Consider the following 12,611-nt stretch of genomic DNA (forward strand, 5'->3'; position numbering starts at 1 on the left):
ACAAGCAAGGTCTGCCTTCCTCCAGCCCCAGGGTGTGGGAGCTGTACACAGAGGGAACTTCCTTTCCCTCTCGTTGGAGCATTTCAGCCGTTTGCTACCTCAATTCCTCCTGTGTTGGACCGAAGCTGGGGGCAGAACAAGCCTGATTCTTCCTGCCTACCTGCCCGTCTGTCCACCACCCCCCGCCCAAGATGGATGGACAGTTTGCCGGCTGTTAATAGGTATGGGAGGCTTCTCCCTCTACCCCGGGCTGGGCTCATCCCCCCACCAACTGCAGCTAGCTGTTGACCCCACCCCAAGTTGAGAGGGCACAGGATGGGGATCAGGAAGGGCTCTGGATGCCTGTGCCTACGGGGCGTTGCCGCATCCCACCTACCGTGTCCAATCCCCCTTGCCCTTACGCGTCTGCCACCCTGTGGTAAGGGACAGCACCCTAGGGCTGCTGCTAGTAGCTCTGAGGAGCCCACCACCCCTTGCCCTACAGCATACCCATCCCTTCAGGATCCGTAAGAGAAAAGTACTGGAGCCCCTGGGTAGGGACGGAAAGGAGAGAACAATCATAAAGGAATACTTAAAATGTGAACGCTTGTCAACAGTCTAGTCCATGATGTTGGGGCAGAGCGTGATTTCTACATAGAAATGACTTTTAAAAAGAATTCCTTACTGTGCAAACTCTGTGCTTTAAGCGTGTGAGAAATGGCTTGGGGAAAGGTAGCCCTCAATCGAGGAAGGCTGTTGTGTTATTTGTTCAATAAAATTATCTGTAGACCCTGGCCATGTAGCTCTCAGTATACGTTTTTCTTTTGCTTGCGAGCACACTTGAGGCCGGATTTCTAAATGGGTAATAACTCATGCCTTTTGATGGCACTGTCTGATTTTGCATCACTGCCATGCGACCTCTGCACATGTCTTCCAGTTCGGAGTGGAGGGCCTAACTTGTCCATCTTACCTACGTGAGGGGCTGCTATCCCTTTATGGGAGGAAGACAAGGTCTGAAGTTTGTTTCCCAAAGAGCAGCCAACTTCAGACACTTTACCCGAAGGAACACCTACAACAGTTTTGCTAGCGCCACTTGGCTGTGGTAATCGTGAAGATCCTGATGAGGTGGTTCCAGGAGAACTGGACTTTCTAAGTGCAGGTGGCTTATACTGTGTCCGAGAAGTCGATTTTCCTTTGGTATCAGTAGGAAATTTGCCTTTATTACTAATATGCGCTGCCTGTTCTTTACAGAAATTTATATGTCTATCGGCTGAATTTACATTATCTCTCCTGAATATACTCAGGATCATAAGAAGGTGGGGGAGGGGGAGGAAGTGTGCCACCCTCTTTAAGGGCCTGACCGAGGCCTTTAGCTGCTCTTACGGTGGCAATGAACTCTTCATGCTTCCTTCTCCAATTAGATGGCTCCTTCGGTGGTTCAGGCCTAGGTTTAAGAGGCTTTACTGTTGGAATATCCGTTCCTTCAGCTCTTTGTCTGCTTGAATCAAAAGTCTTTCGTTTTTTAGTGGCAGTTTTCTGGCAAATAGGTCCATGTTTTTTTAATGCCACTGGAAAGAATGTTCTTCCACAAATCTTGCAAGGTAACAGTTCTCCAACTTGGACACTTCCATTCCAGGGGCTCCATAGCGCCAGCGCCTCGGGCTCCGCCAGACTCCTCCGGCAGCACCCACCGCTGCGGCCCAGCTCCGGCCGCAGCCTCCTTTATTTATTTATAATGTATTTATTGAGTCTCTACTGTGTAACATGAGCTCTGATCTCAAAGAGCTTATGAGAGAGCTGGAGAAAACACAACGAGCATAGATGAAACATTTGGAGAGTAAGTGGTGGTATATAAAAAGAGGTAAATTGAACATAATCAAGTGACAGCCTGCAGAGTGCCCTGAGCAACACAATTAAATTCAAGCCATAATCCACGTTCTGATTTTAAAAGTTTCCTACAATTTCTCACTTTCCACTGTAACTAATACCTGCAGTTCAGTAATGTAATTTATCAATGACTATATTTCCATTCTCAAAGAGAACTCTGTTGTTCTTGAAATGCGTATATGTGTATATGGCTGCATACTTAAAAATACCTGTTTGGGGCTTCCCTGGTGGCGCAGTGGTTGAGAATCCGCCTGCCAATGCAGGGGACACGGGCTCGAGCCCTGGTCTGGGACGATCCCACATGCTGCGGAGCAACTAGGCCCGTGAGCCACAACTACTGAGCCTGCGTGTCTGGAGCCTGTGCTCTGCAACAAGAGAGGCCGCGACAGTGAGAGGCCCGCGCACCGCAATGAAGAGTGGCCCCCGCTTGCCGCAACTAGAGAAAGCCCTCGCACAGAAACAAAGACCCAACACAGCCAAAAATCAATCAATCAATCAATAAATTTAAAGTCCAAATTAAAAAAAAAATACCTGTTTGGTTTTGGGGGAGGGAGGGTGGATTTGATTGCATCTAGTGATTGATTCTTCAAATTTAATACCTCTGGGAAAATATGCCACAGGATCATAACATCTAGAGACAGAAGCCTGAGAAGTCAACTAGGTCAATCCCTTGCCACCAGGTAGGATAGAACTTCTGACCGATTACCCAGCCAAAAAGTTATGGTATACATAACCATACATCTTTTACATCTTTTCTTCCTGCATATATTGAATCAAAGAACCACCAGGCATCTGGTATTGGAGCATTATAAAGCCATATGTGATGCCCGCTAATACAAAATGCCTGGAAGGAAACTAAGTTAATACATATGGCATTAAATTTATAAATGAAGGCTCATCCATCATCAAAGACCCAGAACGCGCACTGCCATGACATAAAAAAGAACTTATGAGAAATATCTGTTTTCATTTGTGTATCATCCCCCTCAACACAAGCAACTAAGAGAAAGACATGTGTGCATTTCCTGGACTTGATCTGGGGCATGCAACACATTTTACGAAGGGATTAAAGGGCCCGAGGTCTTTTACACAAGGCTATTATGCCAATTCCATGTCAGAGACAACTTATATTGTGGAGTCTTCAAAAGAAAACTACGTATGCATTATGCCAAAACCATAAATATTATTGGAGGTTCTTAAAAAAAAAAAATTACATGTAAGGGACAAAATAGAAGACAGCTCTGGAATGGAATCTCGTGGCTCTACTCCAAACACTGTACGGTTTCCTTTTCCAGGAGAAGGAACATGCAGCTCATCCTTCATCACCCCACATATCTGATTCCAGGAGATATTGACAACAGAGTTTTTACAAGAATTCTATGATTCACAAAGTCAACGAAGAAACAGAATCCTCTCATGTCTTTGACGTTGGCAGTACCTTCTTAGGATCTGAAAAAGAAAGTTTCTTTCCCTTCCAATTTTGACCTCTTCTATTTGGCAGATGTTAATTCTTTTTTTTTTTTTTTCTGCCTGTGTTTCTAATGGAGCTTGAAATTAACATGGCTTTTTGTTTACCTCCTAATTTGTGTGCCGCCATCATCAATGTTGTCAGCATAGTTCTGGGAATAGGGTTTATTTACTGCTTCTGTTGAGCCAGAAAATGGAGAAATGCAGAGAGGACTGTTCTACTCATCCCAATTCAGTGTAGAGTCTCCTTCCATTCACAGCAACAGCCTTTACTGAGCAGCCAATAACCTTTCTGGGTGCAAAAGTCAACAACCATCTTCAGTGTTTAATCTTGAGGACATTTCTGAGCTGTTTTAGACATAGTCGAGTATATCCTGACCCCTTGACCCCGCTCCTTGTTAACAGGTAACCCAGAAACTGAACTTGTCCCACATTCATTTCCCTTCTTCAAAGAATCCCTTGTAGGCTTTCTGGGTTCTCACTTCTTTTCCTGCTCCTTTGTGAGATTACCTATTTCCAAGTCTTCAGATGCTCCATATATATATATATATACACACACATATACACACACACACACACACACACACACACACACACAGAGAGAGACAGAGAGAGAGAGAGAGAGAGGGAGAGAGAGAGGGAGGTGACATCCAATTCTGTAAACCTCTGATTTTGCCTTGGCCTTTTCATTGGGTTATGCTTACTCTTCATGACCATATCAATTTCAGGTTAGGAAAAGGGGGAAATAACATTTCTCCCCCCAAGAAAGTATTATTGAAACTTCACAACACATCTTGGAAACAGAGTTTTGATTTTGGTTTTGAAGTCTTCCTGGTCTTTGGATCCCCCTGCTTTGTCCATTAGTTGGCTTCTGTTGCTTGATTACCAACACTCATACCTTCCACGTAGAGGGTTCTGCGATCAGGAAATACATTTGGGAAGCAGAAGGATCCTCATTATTTTTATGCTTTACCTTAAATTTTTAATTTACTATTTTAACTATTTTTCAATGTAAAATTCAGGGCATTAAATACATTTACAGTGTTGTGGAACCACGAGCACTATCCATTTCCAGAACTTTTTCATCATCCCAAATAGAAGCTTTGTACCCATTAAACAATAACTCTCCATTGTCCTCCAACTCCCAGCTTCAGGCAACATCTACTTTTTGTCACCATGAATTTGCCTATTCTAGGTACCTCATATAAGTGGAATAATACAGTATTTGTTCGTTTGTGTCTGGCTTATTTCACTTGGTAATATTTTCAAGGTTCATCCAGGTTGTAGCATGTATCAGAAATTCATCCCTTTTTATGACTAAATAATATTCAGTTTTATGTATATACCACATTCTGTTTATCCATTCACCTGTTGATGCACATTTAAGTTGTTTCCACTTTTTGGCAATTGTGAACAACGCTGTTGTGAACACTGATGTACTAAGATCTGTTTAAGTCCCTGCTTTGAACAGAAGGACACTTTTGTTTTGCAAAATTTTCATCCAGAAAAAATGTCTAGCCAGGTATCAATTATTAGTAATTTATCCTGGTCCACAACTTGGATTTAGTGCTGCTCTAGTCACCTGTTTGCTTTCAGATCCATACTTTCCTCTTCTTTGCCTACTCTGTTTGCATGAAACTACATTTCCCAGATGTCCCTGCCCTCTGGCTTCCAGGCAGTTCTAGCCAAAGTAAGGCACTAGAAGGAGACTGAGGGGCAGAAGAAGGGAAAGGCCAGCATATTTCTTCCTGGATCACTTTGCTACTGGTGGCATCTAGGGCAGGGACTGCATCTCATGGCTCTAGCTCCCACTGGAATGGCCGACTGGGGTTCCAAGTTCTGCCAACCAACCCTGACTTCTAAACTCTGTCTCCTCGTTTATCCCTCCAGCCCCAGGGAAGGTAGAAGCTTCCCACTGTTGTTCACCTCTGGGTTGTCTCATTTTTGCACTTGTGCTGCAAATTGTCTTAAGTTTTCTCTTCTAAATATACCTGGAGTGGTTTCTGGGTTCCTGTATGGAACTTGAATGATAACCATTCCATTGGGAAAAGAAGGTCCAAAGTTTCTCAGGATGCAGAACCGATGGCAGTGACTCTTAGCTGTCCTCAATGTATCATCCATTTAGTAGTATATCGTTTCCAAGCTAGACCTGTAGTTTGGTGCGGCCATGTGAATGAGTTCTGGCCAAACTGATGTAATCAGATGTGTTGTGTGGCAGACTCTAAACCTTCTTTAGAAGTCAGCTGCTCCATACTCTTTGTACCTTCTTCCCCCTTTCCTGTGGTTTGCAACATGGATGTGACAACTGGCATTCCATCCTGGAACATGAGGACGTGGGCCACATTTGGGGGAGAGCAGGACCAAAAGCCACAGAAGCCTGAGTCCTCGAGAACTTTGTGGAGAAAAACCGCCATCCCAGGCCGGCTCCGCCTGCCTCTAGTTTTACATGAGAAGCAAATAAAATTCCCTCTTGTCTAAGCTCCTACTCTTTCCAATCTCTCTGTCGCAGCCCATCTGAGATCTAACCAATTCAAGACCCAAGCCATGAGCTCAGTGTCTGTCCCGGACTGCTGATTAATTTCCTTATACTTTTCCTTAACAAACTAAAGCAAGGTCCTAGATCCCCTGGTCTTATTCTAAGTTTTGGCCTCTTCCTGTTTATACTCAGAATTGACCTGTTCTCAACCACAAAGCTTTTTATTCCCTTTAACAGCTTCTGCTTTGCTTATTAAATTTTCTCTGAAAGGTAGGGGTCAGAGCCAGCTACTTAGCAAGCCCATATCCAACCTAGAAAATGATTAGAGTCTGGATGTTAGAGAATTTTTAATTAAAAACCTGGGAACATTGTTCCTTGGGTATTAATAAAGCCAGCAAAATGGAGAATCAGCATGGCCTAACACTGCAAGACAGACCATTAGTGTCCTGGTCTCAGAGCCCTCTTCCCAGAGCTGATGGGCTGGAGCTATATCTAATGGCTGCCAAGTACAGATAAATCTCACCTCTACTTCACCCAAGTGGGCGTCAATTAGAAATATGGACTTCCAGGATGGTGGTTCCCAAACCTTATTGTGCATGAAAATCACTTGGGGAAACTTGTCCAAAATGAAGATTCCCATCCTTCTACTCATGATTCAGTGGGACTGGGGTGGGGGCCATGAACCTGTGTGATGAAAAGGACCCCAGGTGTCTCTAAAGCACATGGTCTACGGACCACACTAGGAGAGACCATGCTCCTGGGAAATACATGAAGACTATTAAACAGCCACAAGTGCAGAGAACTGCCATCAGCTGGGGGTGGGGCTGGAGCACATTCAATGATGCCTACCACGTTCCAGGAGCTCTGCCAGGCATTTTCGAGACATCGTCTAGTTTATGCTCTCGATAACCTGCATAACTATCATTATGACACTTGTTTTGCAGCGAGCAACCCGAGGTGCAGAGAAATTAAGCAACTTGCCTAAAGTTAAAAAGTGGATTCAAAGCTGGGTGTGCGTGTGTGGGGTGGATCTAGTCTACTGATTCCTCTAGTTTTGCTCTGCACCCTTCCCCATCATGCTCCATACTCCTAGACACTGACCTGCATGGACGGCATCCCAGGGCCCTCTGCCCTCTGGCTTCCAGTTGGGGTGGGTCCTGCCAATGGGAAGTGCTGGGAGAAGACTAGGGGGAGGGAGTTCAGGGTGTTGATTCCCCAGCCTCCCTCACTGCGGGTCTCCAGGGTTGCATCCTTTGACCAAAGGCCACAGCTCTTGTCAGTGGCTCTTGCCACATGACTGTCTCCTTCTAAGTTCCTGTAACTATTCCGTCTTCTTGCCTCTTCCAGCCTAAGGCTGATAAGTGGTACCCTTCCTCTCTTTCTGTCTAATTAGGATGAGTGAGTTTGTTGAGGGCAGGGTCTATATCTTTTTATCTTTGTACCCTCTGTGTCTAGAATAGTGCCTGTTTACATAGTAGAAAAATTTTAGTGCATGTTGACATGAATAAGCACTTTTAGTCCAACAATGTGCTAAATATTCTCTAACTATTAACTCATTTAATTCTTGTTATTTTTTTTTTCTGTTTTTGAGAACCAATGTTCTTTTAAAAAAGAAAGCTATTGGATGTTTGTCCCAGAAAAATGAAAACATTTATTCGTGCAGAAGTCTGTACACTAATGTTCATAGCAACTTGATCGATATTTGCAATAGCCCAAGACTGGAAACAAGCCACATATCCTTCATTGACTATAAAGTTAAACGAATTGTGGGACATCCATCCATGGTGTATGAGTCAGTGATAAAAGGGAACAAACTCTTCATACATGGCAACAAGTCAGAAAAAAGCCCATCTCAAAAGGTTATAGGGCTTCCCTGGTGGGGCAGTGGTTGAGAGTCTGCCTGCCAATGCAGGGGACACGGGTTCGAGCCCTGGTCTGTGAAGATCCTACATGCCGCGGAGCAACAAAGCCCGTGAGCCACAACTACTGAGCCTGTGCGTCTGGAGCCTGTGCTCCACAACAAGAGAGGCCGCGACAGTGAGAGGCCCACGCACCGCGATGAAGAGTGGCCCCCGCTTGCCGCAACTAGAGAAAGCCCGCGCACAGAAACGAAGACCCAACACAGCCAAAAATAAATAAATAAATAAATAAATAAAAAAGGTTATATACTCTGTGATTCCATGTAAGTAACATTCTTGAGGTAACTAAATTATAGGGATGGAGGACAAATTAGGGATTGCCAGGGGTTAGGGGTGGGCAGTGGGGGTAGATGTGGCTATAAAAGTGTAGCACAGGGGACCCTGTGCTGATGGAACAGCTCTGTATCTTGATTGCAGTAGTGGTAACACAAAGCCACACTTGTGATAAAATCTCTCTCTCTCACACACACACACACACCCCCCCCCCACACACTTGTGTGCTTGTAAAACTAATGGATTGTATAATACCAATGTCCGTTTCCTAGTTTTGATATTGTATTACGGTTATGCAAGGTGTTAGCATTGTGGGGTGCTGGGTAAAGGGTACACAGGACCTCCCTGTACATTTTTCTGCCACTTCCTCTGAATCGATAATAATTTCAAAATAAAAAGTTGAAAAAAAGAAAGCTGGTATATTTCATTTCTTCATGTTTCCATTGGCAACAGAGTCCCACTATCCTACTTTTAAAATGGCATTTAGATTTTAGTTTATTCTATAGAAAGTATGAATTAAAATAGTGTAGTAGATGCAGAGAAAAATGTATAGAAGACTTCAAGCCTTTATCTGTTCCTGTCAATTTTACCTTAATGGGGATCATGAAAGCTGGAATAGGGACATTTGAAGATGTCTGGAATTATACTTTTATATTTATTTCAGCAAGATTAAAGACAAACCCACCTACTTAGGACACTTCACCTTTAGTCTCTTTCAAATAAAAATTCAGAATTATTCACCAATATGGGATCCCCTCTTTTCTTCCTCTTTCCCTCCCTTCCTCCCTCCCTCCCTTCCTTTCTTTATATGTATACATACACACACATTCGCACACATATGTGTGTAGTGTATTCATTCATATAGTAGTAAAAAAATAAGCCACATTCGAAACCAAGAATACTAAATTAGTGTCAGGAGTGAAAATCTTGATGAATTTGAGCATTTGTTCTTCCCATCAAATCATATAAACCAGTGGTAAATATTTCAGACTTAGCAAAAAATGCACTAGATGAGGTTGCTAGAGATGTTCCTTAGAAAGGTAAGTTGATCTTTCTACATCACCTCTACCCCCAGCCACTGCCGTCTGCCTGAAGGAGCCCTATTGCCCTTTGAAATCACTTATTATACATCCTGTCTGCTTTCCCAAATAGTTTCAATATAACATGATTTCTATTAACAAAAAGAGAGTAAGTTCTTCATTAATTTCTTGATAAACATAAGGCACTTTCCAGTTGCCGACAGAGTCTCTGCAGGTCAGTACCTGCAGGAAGGGAGGAGAGAAGGGCTGGTCTCACATTTCCATCTTGGAGGAATTCCATAACCACCACCTCAGCTGCTGTTTTGTGCTTGGCCACGTGGAGAAATATAAGTGGTGTCAAGCCAGAATACCCTCTCTCAACTTGTAAATTAGCAGATTACCAGCAGATCATCTAACTTTCCTCCCTGCTGCTCTCTCACCTGCATGCCAGCAGTGTTTTGAACTAATATGTCAATACAGGGGCATAAAGTGATTTATGTTCTACATAAATTTCTAGTTGGGGGTGTAGATGTTTATGACAGAAAATATCTCCCTTAAATCCACAGCAGACATGTAACAGGAAGGAAATCTCTTAAATACCTCCATTAATGGTTTTGTACTGGTGGCTCTTGATAAAGGGTCATTTACAGTTTTGAGATCTGTGTGATATAATCTACTCTCTGTGGTTGCAAATTTTAACTTCTTTCTGTGGTTGTGTCCTACCAATTTGGTTCAGTCAAATCAAGAAAAGATAAGATTCCTTAGTAGTAATATGGGAATATTATTACTTCATTTAATACCAAACTAAGGTAACTAAGTTTCCCTGCACTCATTCTGTGTCCATCTGTGAGTCCAGTTTACGAAGAGCAGGAGTTTTGACATTAGCACAGCCTTTGAACCGAGCTCTGATTCTCACTGCGTGTGTCACCTCGGGAATTTGGATAAATGTTTTAAAATAGTTATTTTGCAATGAACCTCAATGTGCGTTAAATGTCATCAGAAGGTTAGGAAAAGTCCTTCCAGAAGCCTCCCATTGGAGATGATGGTGCAAAAGCAAACGTGCATGGCCCAGCTATGGAGGAGGGTCTGAGGAAGGGAAAATTGCTGCAGCCCCAAATGAACAGCCACTGCTCTTGGGGCTGTAAGACATCTCCAGGTGAGTCAACATCCCCTGAGAGGTACTGTTATCAGGGCTCACCCTGAGAGCTGCGGCCCCAACATCAGAATCAAGAGATCTAACTTCTTAGAGATTTCTGGTACTATCTTTTTTTTGGTGTGAGTTACTCTCAAAATGCTGGGGCAGGTGTGGGAGAGACAGTCAAATTTCAAAAATTAAATGAAGGCACTGGCATTGCCAACTTACCTTTCTGCCTAAGGATGTAAAAACAAGCAAGCAAAAATTCTAGATCTAGTTAACGTGGTCTGAGAATGAAGTTTTCTGTGAAGATGACAGATGCCCCATCCCAAAGGGAGATGCCACGAGCCTTGCACATACAACGCAAGGTTTGCAAAAGAGGTGTGAAGCCAGTTTCATTATCTTGACCCCTCAGTCATACCAAGAGCACATAAAGGTTGGGAGCATATGTTTAAAGATTTCTTTAAAACAAAATATCAAGTGTTGGTAAGGATATGGAACAACCAGAACTCTCATGCACTCCTGGAGGGGGAGTTTATTATTAAAACCACTTTGAGACACTGGAAGAATCTACTAAGGCTGAACATATATGTACAGACTGAATTGTATTCCCCATCCCCAAATTCATACGCTCAAGTCCTAACCCTTAGTACGTCGGAATGTGACCATATTTGGAGATGGGATCTTAAAGAGGTGATTTAGTTCAGATGAGGTCATGAGGGTGGGCCCTAATTCATTATGACTGGTATCCTTATAAGGAGAGAAAATTTGGACAGCGACATACAAAAGGAAGCCCGTGAGAGAATACAGGGAAAAGACAGACATCTCCAAGCCATGAAGGAGGTCTCAGAAGAAACCAACACTACTGACACCTTGATCTCAGACTTCTAGTTTCCAGAACTGTGAGAAAATAAGTGCTGTTGTTTAAGCCAGCCAGTATATGGTACCTTGTTATGGTAGCCCTAGCAAACTAATACAGTCTACCCTACCCTACTCAGCAAATCCACTCCTAATATGTACCAATGGAAATGTATAGTTTTGTCCCCCCAAATATGTCTGATATAATCTAGAACAGAACTTTTTACAGAGTAGTCGCAAACTGGAAACTACCAAAATACTCATGAACTGCAGAATGCAGAAATAAATTGTGATATGTTCACATGTTGACCAATGTAGAGAAATGAGAATAAACCATCTAAAACTGCAGACAACTATATGGATGAATCATCCACACGTATCATGTTGAATGAAGAAGTCACACACAAAGAGTACATACTGAATGATTCTATTTATATGATGAACAAAAACAGATGATGCTATTCTTTACCATTAGAATTGAGAATTGTGTTACCCCTTGGGCAGGGGTAGCCACTGGAAGGGAGCATAGGGAAGGCTTCTGGGAATACAAGTCATGTTCTATTTCTTGATCTGGGTATTAGTTTCATGGGTGTGTTCAATTTGTGAAAATTCAGTGAGCTGTACAGTTAATGTATATGGCCTTTTCTATATGTATACTTCAATCAAAAAGTTTTAGATGGAGTTTTTCTATAAAAAAGATGGGCACGAGTCCCTGACATTTCTAATTTGCCTCTATTTGCTTGGGGGGAGAGAGAGGACGGGCTGCTTTCTGATTCCAAGTCTAGTGAGGAGGCTTCAAGGAACTTTCAAACAACTTGACATATGTTGCTGGGAGCTTGTGGGACAAAGTGAGATAGCTAAAGAGCCAGAACCTGCGGTGTGCTAACTGCTCTGCTGGCAGACTAAACAAAAGATTTTAATGTTAGAGACAGTCTGTCCTCATTTGTCTGTGCAAGGACTGTATCAGCATTACCCCTGGATCAGATCTGGGCCATCCTGAGCGAGACAGCTGGTGTGGAGGACCTAAGATCTCCTCTAAGAGGCCACTTAAAAAGGGAAAACACAACTCAAGCCAAGAAGCTGATGTGCTGCTGAACTACTGTGGGGTGAAGAAACATAAACTCATCGAAGGACACAGATGCATTTGCTCTCATCAAAAGGAACATAGATGAGTCACCTCCATCAGTGGGGGTGGTGGGGTGGTGTCCTCAGAAGAACCATCAAAGAGTAAACGCTTGTCAACCCTCAAGAGCAAGGGTCGGCTTATGACAGTATTTGTCACGTAAGAACTTTCTCGACCGCCATGCCTTCCTCACCCTGTTCTCATTGGAAAAAGGTTATAGACACCTCTAGTCAGCAAGGGAAGAAGTTGTATGTGACATTGGGCAGAGGAACGTGGCCTATTTTTTCAACACGTTCCACACTGGGAAAGAGAGGAAAACCATTAAAATTGGAATCTTAAGTCATAACTCAGCTATCAGACTCCTGGTAGAAGTTGTGGGCCCGGGAAAGATAGTTAAAAGTCACAGAGCAAATTCTGAAAGTTCTCATCACAAGAGAAAAAAATTGTAACTATGTGTGGTGATAGATGTTAACCA

The 12,611-nt window shown here is 43.1% G+C and overlaps 1 protein-coding gene, 1 long non-coding RNA gene and 1 pseudogene across 11 annotated transcripts in view; all 3 read right to left on the reverse strand.

The window, feature by feature from the left end:
• Positions 1-12,611, reverse strand: part of LOC309646705 — a 610,320-nt gene that overhangs the window by 156,292 nt on the left and 441,417 nt on the right. The window lies entirely within an intron of this gene.
• SAMD12 (sterile alpha motif domain containing 12) overlaps positions 1-12,611 on the reverse strand; it is a 443,684-nt gene that overhangs the window by 136,391 nt on the left and 294,682 nt on the right. The window contains exons 5-6 of one of the 9 annotated variants that reach the window (XR_014255506.1): positions 3,442-3,625; positions 1,571-2,497 (exon numbers count right to left, since the gene is read on the reverse strand). The exons of 4 other annotated variants lie outside the window; for them this stretch is intronic. Coding sequence is in view for 1 of the 5 variants with exons in the window: in XM_082433287.1 (XP_082289413.1) it covers positions 3,603-3,625 (23 nt within the window). In the remaining 4 variants the exon portion in view is untranslated. Of the gene's footprint in view, positions 1-1,570; positions 3,626-12,611 lie in introns of those variants that run through there. 4 more of the 9 variants (XR_014255507.1, XR_014255508.1, XR_014255505.1 and 1 more) reach the window with 4 other exon arrangements.
• Positions 211-3,189, reverse strand: LOC309646746 (zinc finger C2HC domain-containing protein 1A pseudogene; annotated as a pseudogene). Its single transcript has 2 exons — positions 3,133-3,189; positions 211-1,699 (listed from the first exon to the last, which is right to left on the reverse strand). The product of its transcript is annotated as a zinc finger C2HC domain-containing protein 1A pseudogene (transcript).

Source organism: Balaenoptera physalus (genome assembly GCF_965194825.1).
Source record: "Balaenoptera physalus genome assembly, chromosome: 17".
NCBI classification, from domain to species: domain Eukaryota; kingdom Metazoa; phylum Chordata; class Mammalia; order Artiodactyla; family Balaenopteridae; genus Balaenoptera; species Balaenoptera physalus.